At 38.7% G+C, this 14,368-nt stretch overlaps 1 protein-coding gene across 7 annotated transcripts in view; it reads right to left on the bottom strand.

Annotated features, from left to right (window-relative positions):
* Positions 1-14,368, bottom strand: part of SLC9C2 (solute carrier family 9 member C2 (putative)) — a 69,839-nt gene that overhangs the window by 6,366 nt on the left and 49,105 nt on the right. For all 7 annotated transcript variants that reach the window (XM_072946092.1, XM_031688770.2, XM_072946094.1 and 4 more), the window contains 4 exons: positions 13,760-13,885; positions 8,758-8,856; positions 4,715-4,882; positions 3,550-3,681 (listed from right to left, as the gene is read on the bottom strand). In XM_072946092.1, coding sequence (XP_072802193.1) covers positions 3,550-3,681; positions 4,715-4,882; positions 8,758-8,856; positions 13,760-13,885 — 525 coding nt within the window. The remainder of the gene's footprint in view (positions 1-3,549; positions 3,682-4,714; positions 4,883-8,757; positions 8,857-13,759; positions 13,886-14,368) is intronic.

Genomic DNA, 14,368 nt, shown 5'->3' with positions numbered 1-14,368 from the left:
AACCTCTAGTCACATAATAAAGTCACGGGAAGGTAATATACAGCATAAGGAATGTGGCCAATAATACTGAAATAACTTTGGGGCAGAAGGTTATCAGACTTATCATGGTGATCATTTCATTAGGTATGCAAATGTCAAATCATTATGTTGTAGATCTGAAACTAACATAATGTTGTACATCAACTATATTTCAATTTAAAAGAGAATAAGTGAAATAAAAGGAAGATTAAAAGTTAAAAAAAGAAGAGAAGAAAGCAAGTTCATTGATTTAGCTGAGTTCTTTGAGGGTGCCAAAAGGCAAATGGACCCTGGGACCAACAGACAGAGTTTATTTGGAGTTCAGAATGGGTTCTGAAAAGATTCTGAATTTAGAATGTTTATATTGCTACTGTCTAGTGGCCCTGAATGTGGTTGCCCAGTCCTGACTTATGGGCTTGCCTGAGCTCAATGAGCCACAGCAGGGCAGTCTGCTATGCCTCCTGGATTTCTATTCACACAAGAACCAGAGTCCTAAAGATGCATAGGTTTTGCCTAGCAGTAAGCAAACGTCCCAGTTGACAAGGGAACAAACAAAAAACAAACAAAAAAACAAAGAAACAAACGAAACAAGCAAGGCACTGAGTCTTAAGCATACTTCGAGGTTCAGAATTATAGACTTTAGACCTGGAAGAGAGCTCTCATAGACTGAATTGTGTCCCTCCAAAATTCTCATATTGAAGCCCTAAGCCTCAGTACCTCAGACTGTGACCTTATTTGGAAACAGGGTCATTGCAGATGTAACTGTTTAAAATAAGATGAGGTCAAACTGGAGTAGGATGGGCACCTAATCCAATATGACAGTTTGTCCTTATGAAAAGGGGAAATTTGGACACAGACATGCAATCAGGGAGAACGCCATGTGAAGATGAAGACTTCCATCTACAAGCCAAGGAGGGAGGCCTAGACCACATTCTCCTTCACAGCCCTCAGCAGGAACCAACCCTGCCAGCTCCTTGATCTCAGATTTCTAGCATTGACAACAGTGAGACAATAATTTCTGTTGTGTAAGCCACCCAGTTGGTAGTAGTTTGTTACGGAAGCCCCAGCAAACTAATACAGGAGCTTAGAGGTCAGCCAAGCAGTGGAAATCTCCTGGACAGTGTCCTGACGGGGGCCATCAGCTCACTCTGAATATCTCCAGGCACAGGAAATGCACAGCGACATGACCCAGGCCTCAGATCTTGGTCCCTGACAGGCAAATCAAACACTTAATTGTTCAGGGCATCAGCATAGCTGGGGCATCAAAACCATAAGAAAATTAATTAGCAAACTTCTCTAGAACTTTACAACCAAAAAAGCCTTTTTAAAAGCTATTGTGGTTTTCAAACGCATGTAAATTTTGAGTTTTATGGTCTAGAGGAGAGGATACAGTATAATCTTGGTGCCTGGATGTTCTAAAAAGTCTTAGTTGGTTAATTCTTTAACGGAAAAAAACTAGATGGAAATAAACTAATGTGTTAAATAGAGATTCTCTGGGGAGTAAAATTGGGGTAGAAAGTTATTATTTTCTTAGGTTTCGTAACATATTTTAAAATTTATATTATGAATATGTGTTGCTTGTGAATTTAGAAAAACAAAAAGGACATTCACCTTACTATTGAGTCAACTCTGACTCCACAGAGTTTCAACCTATTGGTCCTCATCCTCTCCTCTGGAGTTTCACACTAGACTCTAAACTTGTCCTAATTCTCATGAAGAGGCAAAGCAAAAGGAAGAAAAGAATCTAAATCTTACCCTTCTGCTAAAATTTTTCTGAAAATTACTGCCATGCAGTGAAAGAAACACGACTGCCTTAGCATGACATGCTAATGTTTTAAGACAAAGTTTAAGAGTAGTTTTGGGTTCACAGCAAATCTGAGAGGAGAGTACAGAGATTTCTCATATACCCTCTGCCCTTATACATGCAGAGCCTCACCCATTATCAACATTCTCCACCAGAGTGGTACATTTATTACAATCAGTGACCTACAGTGACACATCATTAATACCCAAAGTCCATAGTTTAGAGTTTACTCTTGGTGTTGCATATCCTATGGGTGTAGACAAATGTATCATGACAGGTATCCATCATACATGTACCAAAGAGTATTTTCATTGCCCTAAAAATCCTTTGAGCTCTACCTGTTCACCATTCCTCACCCCAGCTTCCAGCAACCACTGATCTTTTCATTGTCTTCACGGTTTTGCCTTCTCTAGAATGTCCTATCATTGGCATCTTTCACTTTAGCAATATGCATTTAAGTTTCTTCCAAGTCTTTTCATGGCTTGATAGCTCTCTCTCTCTCTCTCTTTTTTTTTTTTTTTAGCACCGAATAGTATTCCATTATCTGAATGTACCACAGTTTATGTATCCATTCATCCACTGAAGGACATCTTGGTTGGTTGCTTCCAAGTTTTGGCAATTATGATTAAAGCTTCTATAAACATCTGTGTGTAGTTTTATGCATTGACATAAGTTTTCAGCTCCTTTGGGTAAATATCAAAGTGAATGATTGCTAGTTCACATGGCAAAAATATGTTAGTTTTGTAAGAAAACAGCAAATTGTCTTCCAAAGTAGCTATACAATTTTGCATTCTCACTAGCAATGAATAAAAGTTCCTATTGCTCCACACCCTTGCCAGCATGTGGTGGTATCAGTGTTACAAATATTGGCTAATTAATAGATGTGTAGTGATTATCATATTGTTGTTTTAATTTGCATTTCCCTGATGACATATGATGTGGAGCATCTTTCCACATGTTTAGTAATAGCTCCTTTGGTGAAGTGTCTGTTATGATTTTTGGCCCATTTTTTAAAATCAGGTTGTTTTCCTGTTGTTGAGTTTTAAAAGTTCTTTGTTTTGGATAATAGTTCTTTATCTGGTGTCTCTTTTGCAAATACTTTCTCCCAGTCTGTGGCTTGTCTTCTTATGCTCTCAAGACATGCTAATTGTTTAACTCAATATTTATATTCAGTCTCACAATTCAACAAATACTGTTGAACTTCAGGTCTGTCTCTTCCCCGGTTCCAGACTCATGATAGGGGTTCAAATAATTATTAAATGGGATGTAACGATGGGCTTGTAAACTGTGCCAGTTCAAAAACAGACTTGAACCACTACTTTTTTGAGATAAAGTTCATAGATGAGGTTCAGTAAACTCAATAAAAATTTGAAAAGGCAGGAAATTTATATTAACGTAGGTAGCAGAGTAGACTATAATAAACACCAGACTGAATGCTCATTAACTCGTTCTAATTAGTACTATGCTTGATTCTTGGGGATCTACCTATTCAAGATTTGCTGAATCTATTATTTTTAAGGGATGACTGCAGGTAGCCTGGGAAAATTAGCTGTCACAAAGGGACTGATGACCTACAGGAAGTCAGGATAAGAGGTAAAAATCCTGGAATCCTACTTAAAAAAAATCAAACACAACTTTCCTTTCTGTCTTTGTCTCCAAAATATGAAATGCATTTTGTAACAATACAGTAAATAAAATTTCGTTCATATTTTAACCATGCAACTCACCTCGTCAGCAAGAGCTGATTCAAAATACTGACAGGCAATACTGAGAGCAAGCTTTAGCCATATTTTATATTCCAGGGATGGCCAGAAGACATCAAAGCCTTCGTATAAATCCTCCAAGGAGATAAAGCAGGCCTGAAATGACAAGGTTTCAAGCAGTAAGCTTGATTTGAAACTAAATTACAAGATTGTCTGAAAAAGATGCCTATAGATTTCATCTCTACCTAACCTCCTAGAAAAACTATCAACTTGAGTATGGTAATTACGACACTCTACCATTTAAGTATAAGAGGATAAAATGTACAGCCCAATTAAAGCTACAGACTTAATAACAGGCCAGGAAAATTTATACCAATCAATAGTCATGATAAAGGATATGGCTCATGAGCCCAAGATTAAGGAACTAAGCCACATAAACTTAGCTATTTTTATTGCCGCAGTAGGTAAAGTGGGCTCATTCACAGTATTTGTTTTCAGAGCAAAGTGATAATCTGAATAAGGAAGACGATTCCTTCAGAAGTCAACCTATCTGAACTTCAATGAAATTAATTCAGCTTTGCGAATACATTTACGCCTCTATCCTCTTCCAAAAACGAAATGGTATGAAACTCACAAAGCAACATTCGCTTCTGTTTGTCACACTCTGGACCCTGCTCTAGTGCATCTAACAGCTCCCAAAGCTTGAGAATTCCTTGTAAGTGGGAACTTGGGCTCATTTCCATTTGAATCCCCCCAGAGCTGGCCACTTATTTGTTAAATAAACGTCTTATCTAGCAAGTGAAAAGCGGAAGAAAGAGAATTGGAAAACAAACATTCTTTAAAAACACTGCTCTCATTTTGGGGCCATTTATTGAGCACCTTAAACTTTGCATATGCATTTTCCTTATCTTCATAAAATCAAAAGTTAGCTATTTTCTCATTTAATTAAAAAAATGACAGAGTCAAATATTAAAATATTTAATATTTTAATAGTTAAAATATTTCCCTCCAGATCCCACAGCAAGGATGCTCCACCCTTCTCTCACCTAGTCTGCACTGTTTCACAACAGCTGGTTGGATGAGTAACTAAGACATTAGAACCCAGAGGAAGAAAACATGCTGGCATCCTTTACTGACTTGAGGAAGAATTAACTAACAACCCACAATATAGACAGAACCAGTTTCTTGCCTGTAAAATAGTTTCACAGATGGCAGTGTATTCAATTTCACGCTTAAGCAGGCAGCTCAGCTCTCCAATGATGTTCCCACTAGTACAGTACTCTGTGAACCTGATCACGGACTCTCTCCCAGCCCTTAGGCTCCTGTCTATTCCAAAGGTAGGAGGTGAACTCTGCAACTGCAAAGGGAAAAACAAAATTAAAAGCCCTTGAGCAAACCCTAGGAGCTCCCGCTATTTCTCGCAGTTATTACAACGGAAGTGTGAAGGAAAAGCTGGGCTGGTCTAACAAGTGAACTCATAAGTCTAGGAATGTGAAGGAGAGGCTGGGCTGGGCTAACAAGATAACTCACAAATCTAAGTATCGGAATACTGATCTGAGTTCTGCTGGACTAACTTGTAAATCTAAGTTAATTAGTGTTGGTTTGCTGTTCATGTTTTTTTGCTAACCAGCTGGATTTTTAAAGATATATTTCTGGCTTTGGAATGCTGCCTTCCTGCCTCCACTTTTGTGATAATGATGCTGCTAAAGCTGTCCCATGCCTATTGGCTGAATACCCCAAGCTTGTACTGTACCCTATAAAACCTCATGCGCACGTCTTGGAGGTGCTCAGAGCTTCGGAGCAGAAGCCCCTCTGAGCCCGCCGGCATAACACATCTGAGTACTCCAACCCTCCGAGTGGTGCTTGTTTCTTGGCTGGCCTGTCGTTTCCGTAACAGAAGGAAAAGATTCTTTAAGAATCCTTTCAGGTGTGAAGGAGGAATTAGTCTTCACAAAGATCATGGTTTCTTTCACATTTCAACTCTCTAAGGCAAAGGCTATTTCTAATCTTTAGCTTTATAGATGACCCCTATTTACCTTCCTCACATAAAAATTCTAACAAAAGTAGTCACTGCTGTCTTCCACGAAGGCAAGCACCCACTCTGAGTCTATTAGATATTCTTAGCATAATGGGCCAGTGTCTCAGGTGGAAAAAAAAAAAAACAACTTTCAATTCCTTGGATGCGTAAATCAGATACCATGAATTAATATGCCTCCAAACCAAGCCATGATTTCAGTAGAAGCCTTGCCTCCCTTAAGATGCTTAAGGGTAATTATCACGAGACATTAAAGGTTTTTAGGATGAACACAGGACATTGGGTTACTTCAGGAAAAGAACTGGTAAGTGTGAATGGGGGTAAAAGAAAGGTATCAAATTTCAGGAGGAAGATCAAACAGAGGATTACAGAAATTTCTAGAAAGTTTAGCTGCAAATATGCAAGAGAAAGGCTATTGTTCAAGACACAGGAAACAGGGGGAAATGGTCACTGAAAGAGTTGCTGTATAAACTGCACCCTCTCCTAACAGTAACCATTCAGACTTTTAGAGGCATTCATGTTTCCAAAGGACTTCGACCTTTTTTTAAAATTCAATTTTGAATGCAGTTCAAAGGTCTTCTGAGTAATGAAGAATGTTGGCTTTTTACAAACCAAGGAAAGAGGATAACATCTGTGGTAAGCAGAATTCTAAAGAAGTCCTTCCAAGACCGCTTTCCCTTTGTTATTCAATCAAACCATTAATCTAAGAACTGCTGTGAAGGGATTATAAAGAGATGATTCTGGATAATCCTTTGGGGCTCAGTGTAATCACATGAGCCCTCAAAAGCAGAGCAGGAGGTAGTCGTCAAAGAGACGCAGCACAGTGGAGAGGACTGGATGTGCCTTCGCTCTGAGATGCACCTGCGCATGGACCCAGGAGCAGCTCTGGGAGATGGACGCGGGTGCCAGCTGACTGCCTGCAAAAAGCAGGGAGGTCCGGCCTATCCCTGTAAGGAGCTGGATTCTACCACCAACCTCAGGGAGCCTGAAAACAGATTTTGCCCCCAGAGTTTCCAGAAGGGAACACCGCCCACAGACCCTTTGATTTGGGCCGTATGAGACTCAAGGAGAGAAAGCAGCTAAGCCTATGGGACTTTTGAAACACAGGACTGTGAGGTAATAAATTTAAGGGGCTAGGTTTGTAATGATTTGTTATAGCATTTGTAGAACACGAATATAACATCTTCAGCCAAAATATCACTGGACTTGTATTTTAAGAAGCCTTAGCTAGTTCGGTCATTGCAGGAAAATTTCCCCAAAGAAACATATATGCCGCAGCTTTTATGTGTGTGATTTTGAAGGAGGATTAATAAAATGGCTGCACTTAGGCTAACAGATTGCTTGTTTTTATGCTTGCCCTTGAAACTGTCAACTGACCTGACTGACTGGTTGCTACTCACAGCTCCAGGCCCATTGTTAAAACTAAAGCTATTGATCTTACTGTTTCTACTTTATTCCAGTAATCAAAAGCTATAATCATGCTTGGTCTCTGAGTTGATCTTCAGGGAGAAAAGTCACAGAAATGTAACCTTACAAAGTAGGCTAAATACCAAGAAGACCACACCTTGAGATAAAGAGATCGAAAGAGTGACAACTGCTGGCCTCTACAGAATCGGTTGCCTGAAGTCATCCTGACACCATTCTAAGTCTGCTGAAGAGAAAATGATTCTGTTGCTTGCTATCAATGCTTTATTGTTTGAGCTATGGCTGTGTAACCACCCTACCCCATCTCCAAGATGGGTTCACAGTTTTGAAGGCACTAGCCTGCTATGAGTCCCCTTTGTCCGGCAAAGTAATAAAGCTGTCTCTTTTCTTCTAAGCTCCAAAATCCGGTCTCTGGGTTATTTGGCTCATCAGGGACAGGGGCCGATCTTTCAGCAACAATTTGACATGTTTAATAAATACTGATAGCAGGGTAGCAGTATATTTTTGTTATGATTTGTTATGATTCTAATGGGAACATAGCACAATGGCTAAGCACATGGGTTCTAATGGAAGCAGCCTAAAATACTGGCTAAGGACATATCCATGTCTGGAATATGATGCTATGTGTTCAAAGTCATCTGTAACTTCTTACTGTGTGCCCTTGGTGGGGAGTTGAGGGTGGGGGGAGGCGCAAATGAATTGATTTCTCTGTGTACCAGTTTTCTCACAGGGTTGATATAAGGATTAAATGTCATAACATATTGCCATCCTTACCATCCTTTTAAAAGTCACAACTAGCCTCTTCATCCCTCCATCATCGCTAACATCCTACATATATTTAACTTATGTATTTTGTTCATTGTCCCATCTCCTCCTATGCCTCTACTAGAAATTAAACTCTAAGAAGACAGGGATTTTTGTTTGTTCTGTCAATTCTGTGCCTTAGACTGAACAGTGACTGCTGCATGATGGTAATGAAATAAATATTTGTTGAATGAATGAATGAATGAATGAAAAGTGCTAGACACTTAAGTGCTATACATGTGTTACTTAGTATTATATTTATTATAAGTTTATTTCCATGATTAATTTTGGTAATTTTGGAAACACCCATTCCAAAAATAGAAAACCAAATATATTAATTGCACTATAATAAGGCTTTGTCACTTACCACCATCATCTAGGATCTGGGGATTATTTGGGTCATAGCTGGGGCTCACCCATGGATTCAGCTACTCTTATTCAGTTTCTGAAGGATTCTTGTCCCTATCACACTGCTGACACCAAAGGCCTCCTATTGGTTAAAAATCCTATGATCTTCATCCTATTTGATCTCTGGGGGGATCTGACACTGTGGTCTGTTTCCTCATTCTTGACTCTCACTTCCTTTAGGTGAGTAACCCAACTACTCCAAGTATTGGGTTCCTTATCTGAACATCATGGAAAAGACTGTTCCTCCTGGCATTGCTGTGAGGAGTAAGTAATCATTATGAAAGCATTTTGTAAAGTAGGAAGCACCTTTCAGATAGTGTAGATTATCATTACCTCTCAGCTGTGGTGTTCACTCTGAGCAGAAACGGTTTCATTTGGAAAAGAAATTATGTTAAAAATTTGAAAAGTCTTGGTTCCTAAATTTCTCCTTATGTTACAATTACATATTTCAAAATACATTTTCAGTAAAGAATAGTCCCTGTACCAGAAACTAACACAGCGTTGAAAATCAGCGACACTTCAATTGCAATAAATAAATAGATAAAGAAATAGTCCCTTACAATTGCCATTCCTGAAATAATTAAGTAGATTCCTTGCGGCATTTCACCTTCTTTGCAAATGACATCTCCGTAGTCAAAATAGGCAAGTTTGGCTCTTTCCTGAAAGAAAAAAAAGAGAAGAAAAGGAAAGAAAACAAGAATCAACACAAAGGCTTCATAGCCTACTTGTCTAAAGAGAAATAAGATTTTAAAGCTGAAAAGTAACATATAAATACAAACCATATTCTTTGGTTTGTTAATGAATTATAACGTGCTGACATACCTCGTTAACTTTTAGGGGGAAAAAAGGGACAAGCAAGCAAACTGTAGACCTTGGGGCGAGGACCAAGCACAGTGACTGTAGAAACGCCTGATAAATGCTGGGTGGCATACGTGTTTACAAGAAAATGCTATAATTAGGATCAAAGAGACAGGCACAGGGCAATCTGGGGGAAAAAAAAAACATTCAGAAAAACCGCAGGACCCTGTCATGGATGTCTAGGCAAGACTTTACAGAGGAAGGAACAGCTAAGCTGAGACCTGAAGGAAGAGTAACAGCCAGGATACGAGGAGATGAAGATCACTGTAGGGCACAGAATTCAGTTTATGCGAAGACTCAGAAGCAAATAGAGTACCTGCATTGAGGGTAAATGCAGAATATTCAGCATGTCTCAGGCAGGGAGTGGTGGAGGCCAGGGCTGAAGTTACCACTGAGCATCACTAGGCTAAGTGTCCAGGGTTCACAATACTTTTAGGGATTCACAACATTTTAGTTTCTTTTAATATCAGAAGGAAATAAAAGAACTTTTAGGTAGAGGAAGATGCTTTAACAGTAAAATATCCATCTTTATACTAAAGCAATTAAAAGTATAATTTTTTGAGTGTTTTTTTTTTTTTTTTACTGAGGAAGAGGCCCATGAAGGCAGGAGTGCCTAGGGCCCACGAAAGTCAGAATGCAGCGTGGGGGAACATTGCAGGGCTGGAGAGGTGAGCCACAGCCAGGTCTGCAGGGTCTCACAGGCACAGTAAAGAATGTGGGCTTTTCCCAAAACCAGGGGGAAAGAGTGTAGGCTTTTCCCAAAACCAGGGGAAAGCCACGGATGGGATTGTTATAGGAGAAACAGGAAAAACAGATTTGCATTTTACAGAGATGTGTAGGAAACGTATTTCCAAATCACTCACAGTGGTTATCTCTAAGCGTGGGGTGAGGAGTGAAAAGCTTTCACTTTTTACTTCTGAATTATTTGACAGCGTTGAAATAAGCATGGATGACTTCACAATATTTTTAGAAAGCTCACCTAGAGCCAATTTTCCAGCTTATGTATTATTCAGGCCTTGGTTTTCTACCATTTCCTTCAGGCTTATCTTTATAGACTGTTACCTTTTTAATTAACCATAGCAGCTGGAGGATGAAAGAAGGGAGGAGGAGTGAAAATTAACAGTCATGGCTGGGATGGAGACCAAGACTGAAATTAACGTCTACAGTAGCAGGTTGTCTGTTTTCTGTTTTGTTTACAAATGGATTTTAGTCATCCCCATAATTCCTGGGCAGTCCCTAATGAGAACAATGCCCATGTTTTCCCAATTTATTACATTTTTTAACCCCAGTGCAATCTGATTTAAATGGCTATTAAAAGCCAACATATTAAGGAAAAAGGTCATGTAAAGAGTGGAAGATGTCCGTAAGGGGAGAGAGAGAGTCCAACAGCTTTGCGTATGCCTGGCAGGTTAAGAAGGGGGAGAAGTTTGTGCTCTGGTTATAGACTCCCCTCAGGTGTATGGGAATCTTGAATTTATGGAGTTATCTTCTCAGTGTTTTTCCCAGTCCTCTCCCATTCATTTCAGGATGGTGAATTAGTTATACTTGTGAAAAGCATTATCTATAAAGAGCCTCTCTTTAAATTTTGTTTTAAAGTTGGATATTTTAAAAAACTGAACAGGATGTAGATTGTAATAAACACCCTTTAGGTATCTTCTTCCCAGTCCAGGCCCATCCGTCACCTCCCGCTTCCGTTTATTTGAGATCTGTTTTCCAGACTATCCCCAGTGGCCCCTGCCCATCAGGTCTCCTTGTCCTCACAGCCACACGTGTGCTCCCCAAAGCTGGACATCTGACTCAAGCTAAGCCAGTTGGGTTTCTCTCTCTCAAGAATTTAAACGGAGAGACAAAGAGCCTGGCTGTTGAGAACTGAGTCATCATTGCCAAGTGTAAGAGGAAGGGTCCACAGATTCCTGCCACCTACCCCGAGATTGGCCTGACTCCCACCCTTAGCTTCTGTATACCACCACAGCATCCTTTCAAACAAAGCTCCCCCTTTGCTTAAACTAGTTCAAGTAGGGTTTTTTACTTTCAACCAAAGGAGTCTTAATTTAACTAAATTTGAAATCAATTTCAAAAGAAAAATTTAGAAATTTCTGGTATGAAGAAAACACTGGTATCTTGAAATCAGATATTCAAGGCTCAGCGGAAACTCCACTATGATCGCTGTCTTTCTAGAAACACAAGGAAAACCGCCCTCGTTATGGACAAACAGTTGCCTTATATATCTCCATGCCTAGATCACAAGGTATAGCACAACCAAATCTGTGCTAAAGCAAGAACCATTCTTCGTCACAGTGTCTCCCTGCTTCCAAAGATCTAACAGGTTTTAATAAGTTGAAAAAATATTATATACCCTAAAATTCCTACCATGCCATTTAAAACTAAAGCCACAAACTGGTGGTCCATGGGTCACATCCAGTCCACAGATGTATTTTGTTTGGCCTACATAGTATTTTTAAAATTCTGAATTGGTTGCCAAATTTTACAGATTTGGAATTTTCACATTAAAACTCAGATTTATGGATCCTCTTTTTTAAAATCTGACCTCTACATTATTAAATCTAATAGCCAGTTTTCAGTCTTCATCTTATTTGCTCTCTCAGCCTCATTTGACATAGTTGCTCACTTTCTCCTTCTTGGAATTCTTTCTTCACTTGGCATCTGAGATACTATTCTTTATTTCTCCCTTCTACCTGATGAACAATTCCTCAGATTTTTTTTTCTGGCTTTATTGAGATATAACTGACATACAGCACTATATAAGTTTAAGTTGTACACCATAATGACTGGATATACATATACTGCAAAATGAAAACCATAAAAAGTTAATATACATCATCTCATATAGTTACAAAAATTTTTTTCCTTGTGATAAGAACTTTTACAATCTACTCTCTTAGCAACTTTCAAATATACCATACAGTATGACTTTATAACTATAGCCATTATGTTGTATATTACAACCCCAGTATTTATTTATCTTATAACCTGGAAGTTTGTACCCTTTGACTCACTTCTCCCATTCACCCAGCTTCCACCTCCCACCTCTGGTAACCATAAATTTGATCTCTTTTTCTGTCCTCAATTATTTTTTGCTAATTCCTCCTCATCTTCCCACCTCTAAATGTTGGATAGCTCAGGACTCAATCCTTGGATGTCCATAATAATTCCTTAAGTTATCTCATCAAGTCTCAGGACCTTTACTATTAGCCCTGTGCTTACAACTCCAAAATGTCTACCTCCCTTGTGGCCTCGCACCTGAATGTCAGTCATGTATTTAACTGCTTACTCAACACCTCCACTTGGATGTCTAATAGCTTTCTCAAATTTAACTTATTCAGAATCAGACTCTTATCTCCCCCAAATAAGTCTTCTCTTCCCCATCTAAGTAGATAGTTACTCCATTTTCAGACTATTTTCTATTTTCAGACTAAAATCCTAGAAGTCATCATTTCTCTAGCACTCATTCCATCAGCATCAAAGCTCTCTCTTCAAGACGTTATCAAAAGTCTGATCACTTCTCACCATTTTCACTCATCCAAGGACCTATCATCTCATGCCTGCTTTACTGTAATCACTTCCTAACTGGTGTCTTTGGCTTGCCCTTGACCCCAGGCAGCCTGTTCCCAGCACATCAGCAGGCAATCATTTTAAAACGTCAGTTCGATCATGTCACTTCTGTGTTTAAAACTTCTCAATCCGTTTCCATTTAATTCAGAGTAAAAGCCAAAGTCCTTACAATGACCTAAAAAGTTCTCCAAACTCAGGTTCTCCACAACTGCTCTGGCTTCACTTCCTCCATCCATCACTGGTCCTGCCACAGGGGGCTTAGGGATGTTCCTTGGACACAGGAAGCACGCTCCACCTCAGGGCACTTCACTTGCCTGGAAGACTTCTCACCCAGATATCTACATGGTTCGCTCCCTCACTTCTTTTAGGACTTTTTCAACTGTCAACTTATCAGAGCAGTCTTCCCTAACCACCCATATCAAATAGCTGCCCAACCATATTCCCTTTTCTCGCCAGCATTTGTGATCTATCTGACAGACTATTTATTTACATATTGGTATGTTTAGTGTCCATCTCCATCCATATAGTATAAAGTCCATGAAAGCAGGGACTCTCATTTATTTTGTTCACTGTCACATCCCCAAACCTAGAATAGTCTATGGAGTGTAGAGGATATTCAGTAAGTATTTGTTGAAAGAGTACAAATTCCTATAGCAACACTCAGCTGACTTTAGACAGAGCATGAATTCTTGAATATACCATAGTCCTCACTGTTCCTTATTTATACTCTACCCAGATAGTTTTACTTTTATATTATCTGCCTTGCCGGTATAGTAATTTAAAAATGGAATTCAGACACTAAAAAAAAATATTTTCCAGAGTGTGCATCTGGAAGTCCAGAGGTCTACAACAGAAAATAAGATGGTACTGGTAATAATCAGGTAACATAGATAACTCATCCTAAGCTGACAGCAATTATTAAAAAAAAAAATCTTTTCCCTTTAGGCTGAAAATGAAATCTATTCTTCCGAGTTTTCCTGGGCCTCCATTTTGACTTACCCTTCATTGGCCATTACAGGATCCTTACTTTGGATAAGTTTGTTTTTTTTTTTAAATCTTGCATTAGGGAGTGGAACAAATGAAAAATAATTATCATTGAATCTGAGCCAGAATAGAAGACAAAATATTTACCTTGAAGAACTCAATGAGAACATCGTTATTTTCTAGCCAAATGATATTATTAAGATATTTGTCAGGAGTAGGGGGTGGGATTGCCATTGGAAAGTTATTCAGTGCTTTTATTTTTGCAAGAAGTACCTAAAAACACAATCAAAATAATGGTGATCAATTCCATAATAGAAAAGGGACATTAGGTAAAAATAAATAAATACCTAAATAAGATACTGTTATGCAAATTTAATCATGATTTTGACTCAGAGCTTCTCTCATCTAATTTTTTTATATTTTATTTTTTCTGATTTAAGTAGAGTTGATTTACAATGTTGTGTTAGTTTCAGGTATATAGTAAAGTGATTCAGTTTTGTACATATGTATTCTTTTTCAGATTCTTTTCTGTAATAGATTATTACAAGATATTGAATATAGTTCCCTGTGCTATACAGTAGGTCCTTGTTATTTATCTATTTTATATATAGTAGTGTGGACCCTTTAATCCTAAACTCCTAATTTATCCCTTCCTCCCCTCTTTCCCCTTTGGTAACCACAAGTTTGTTTTCTATGTCTGTGAGTCTGTTTCTGTTTTGTAAATAAGTTCATTTGTATTATTTTTTAGATTCCACA

Source organism: Vicugna pacos, chromosome 21 (assembly GCF_048564905.1).
Source record: "Vicugna pacos chromosome 21, VicPac4, whole genome shotgun sequence".
NCBI lineage: Eukaryota > Metazoa > Chordata > Mammalia > Artiodactyla > Camelidae > Vicugna > Vicugna pacos.
Note: the sequence above shows the minus strand (reverse complement) of the source record. Positions and strands in the feature narration are given on the sequence as shown.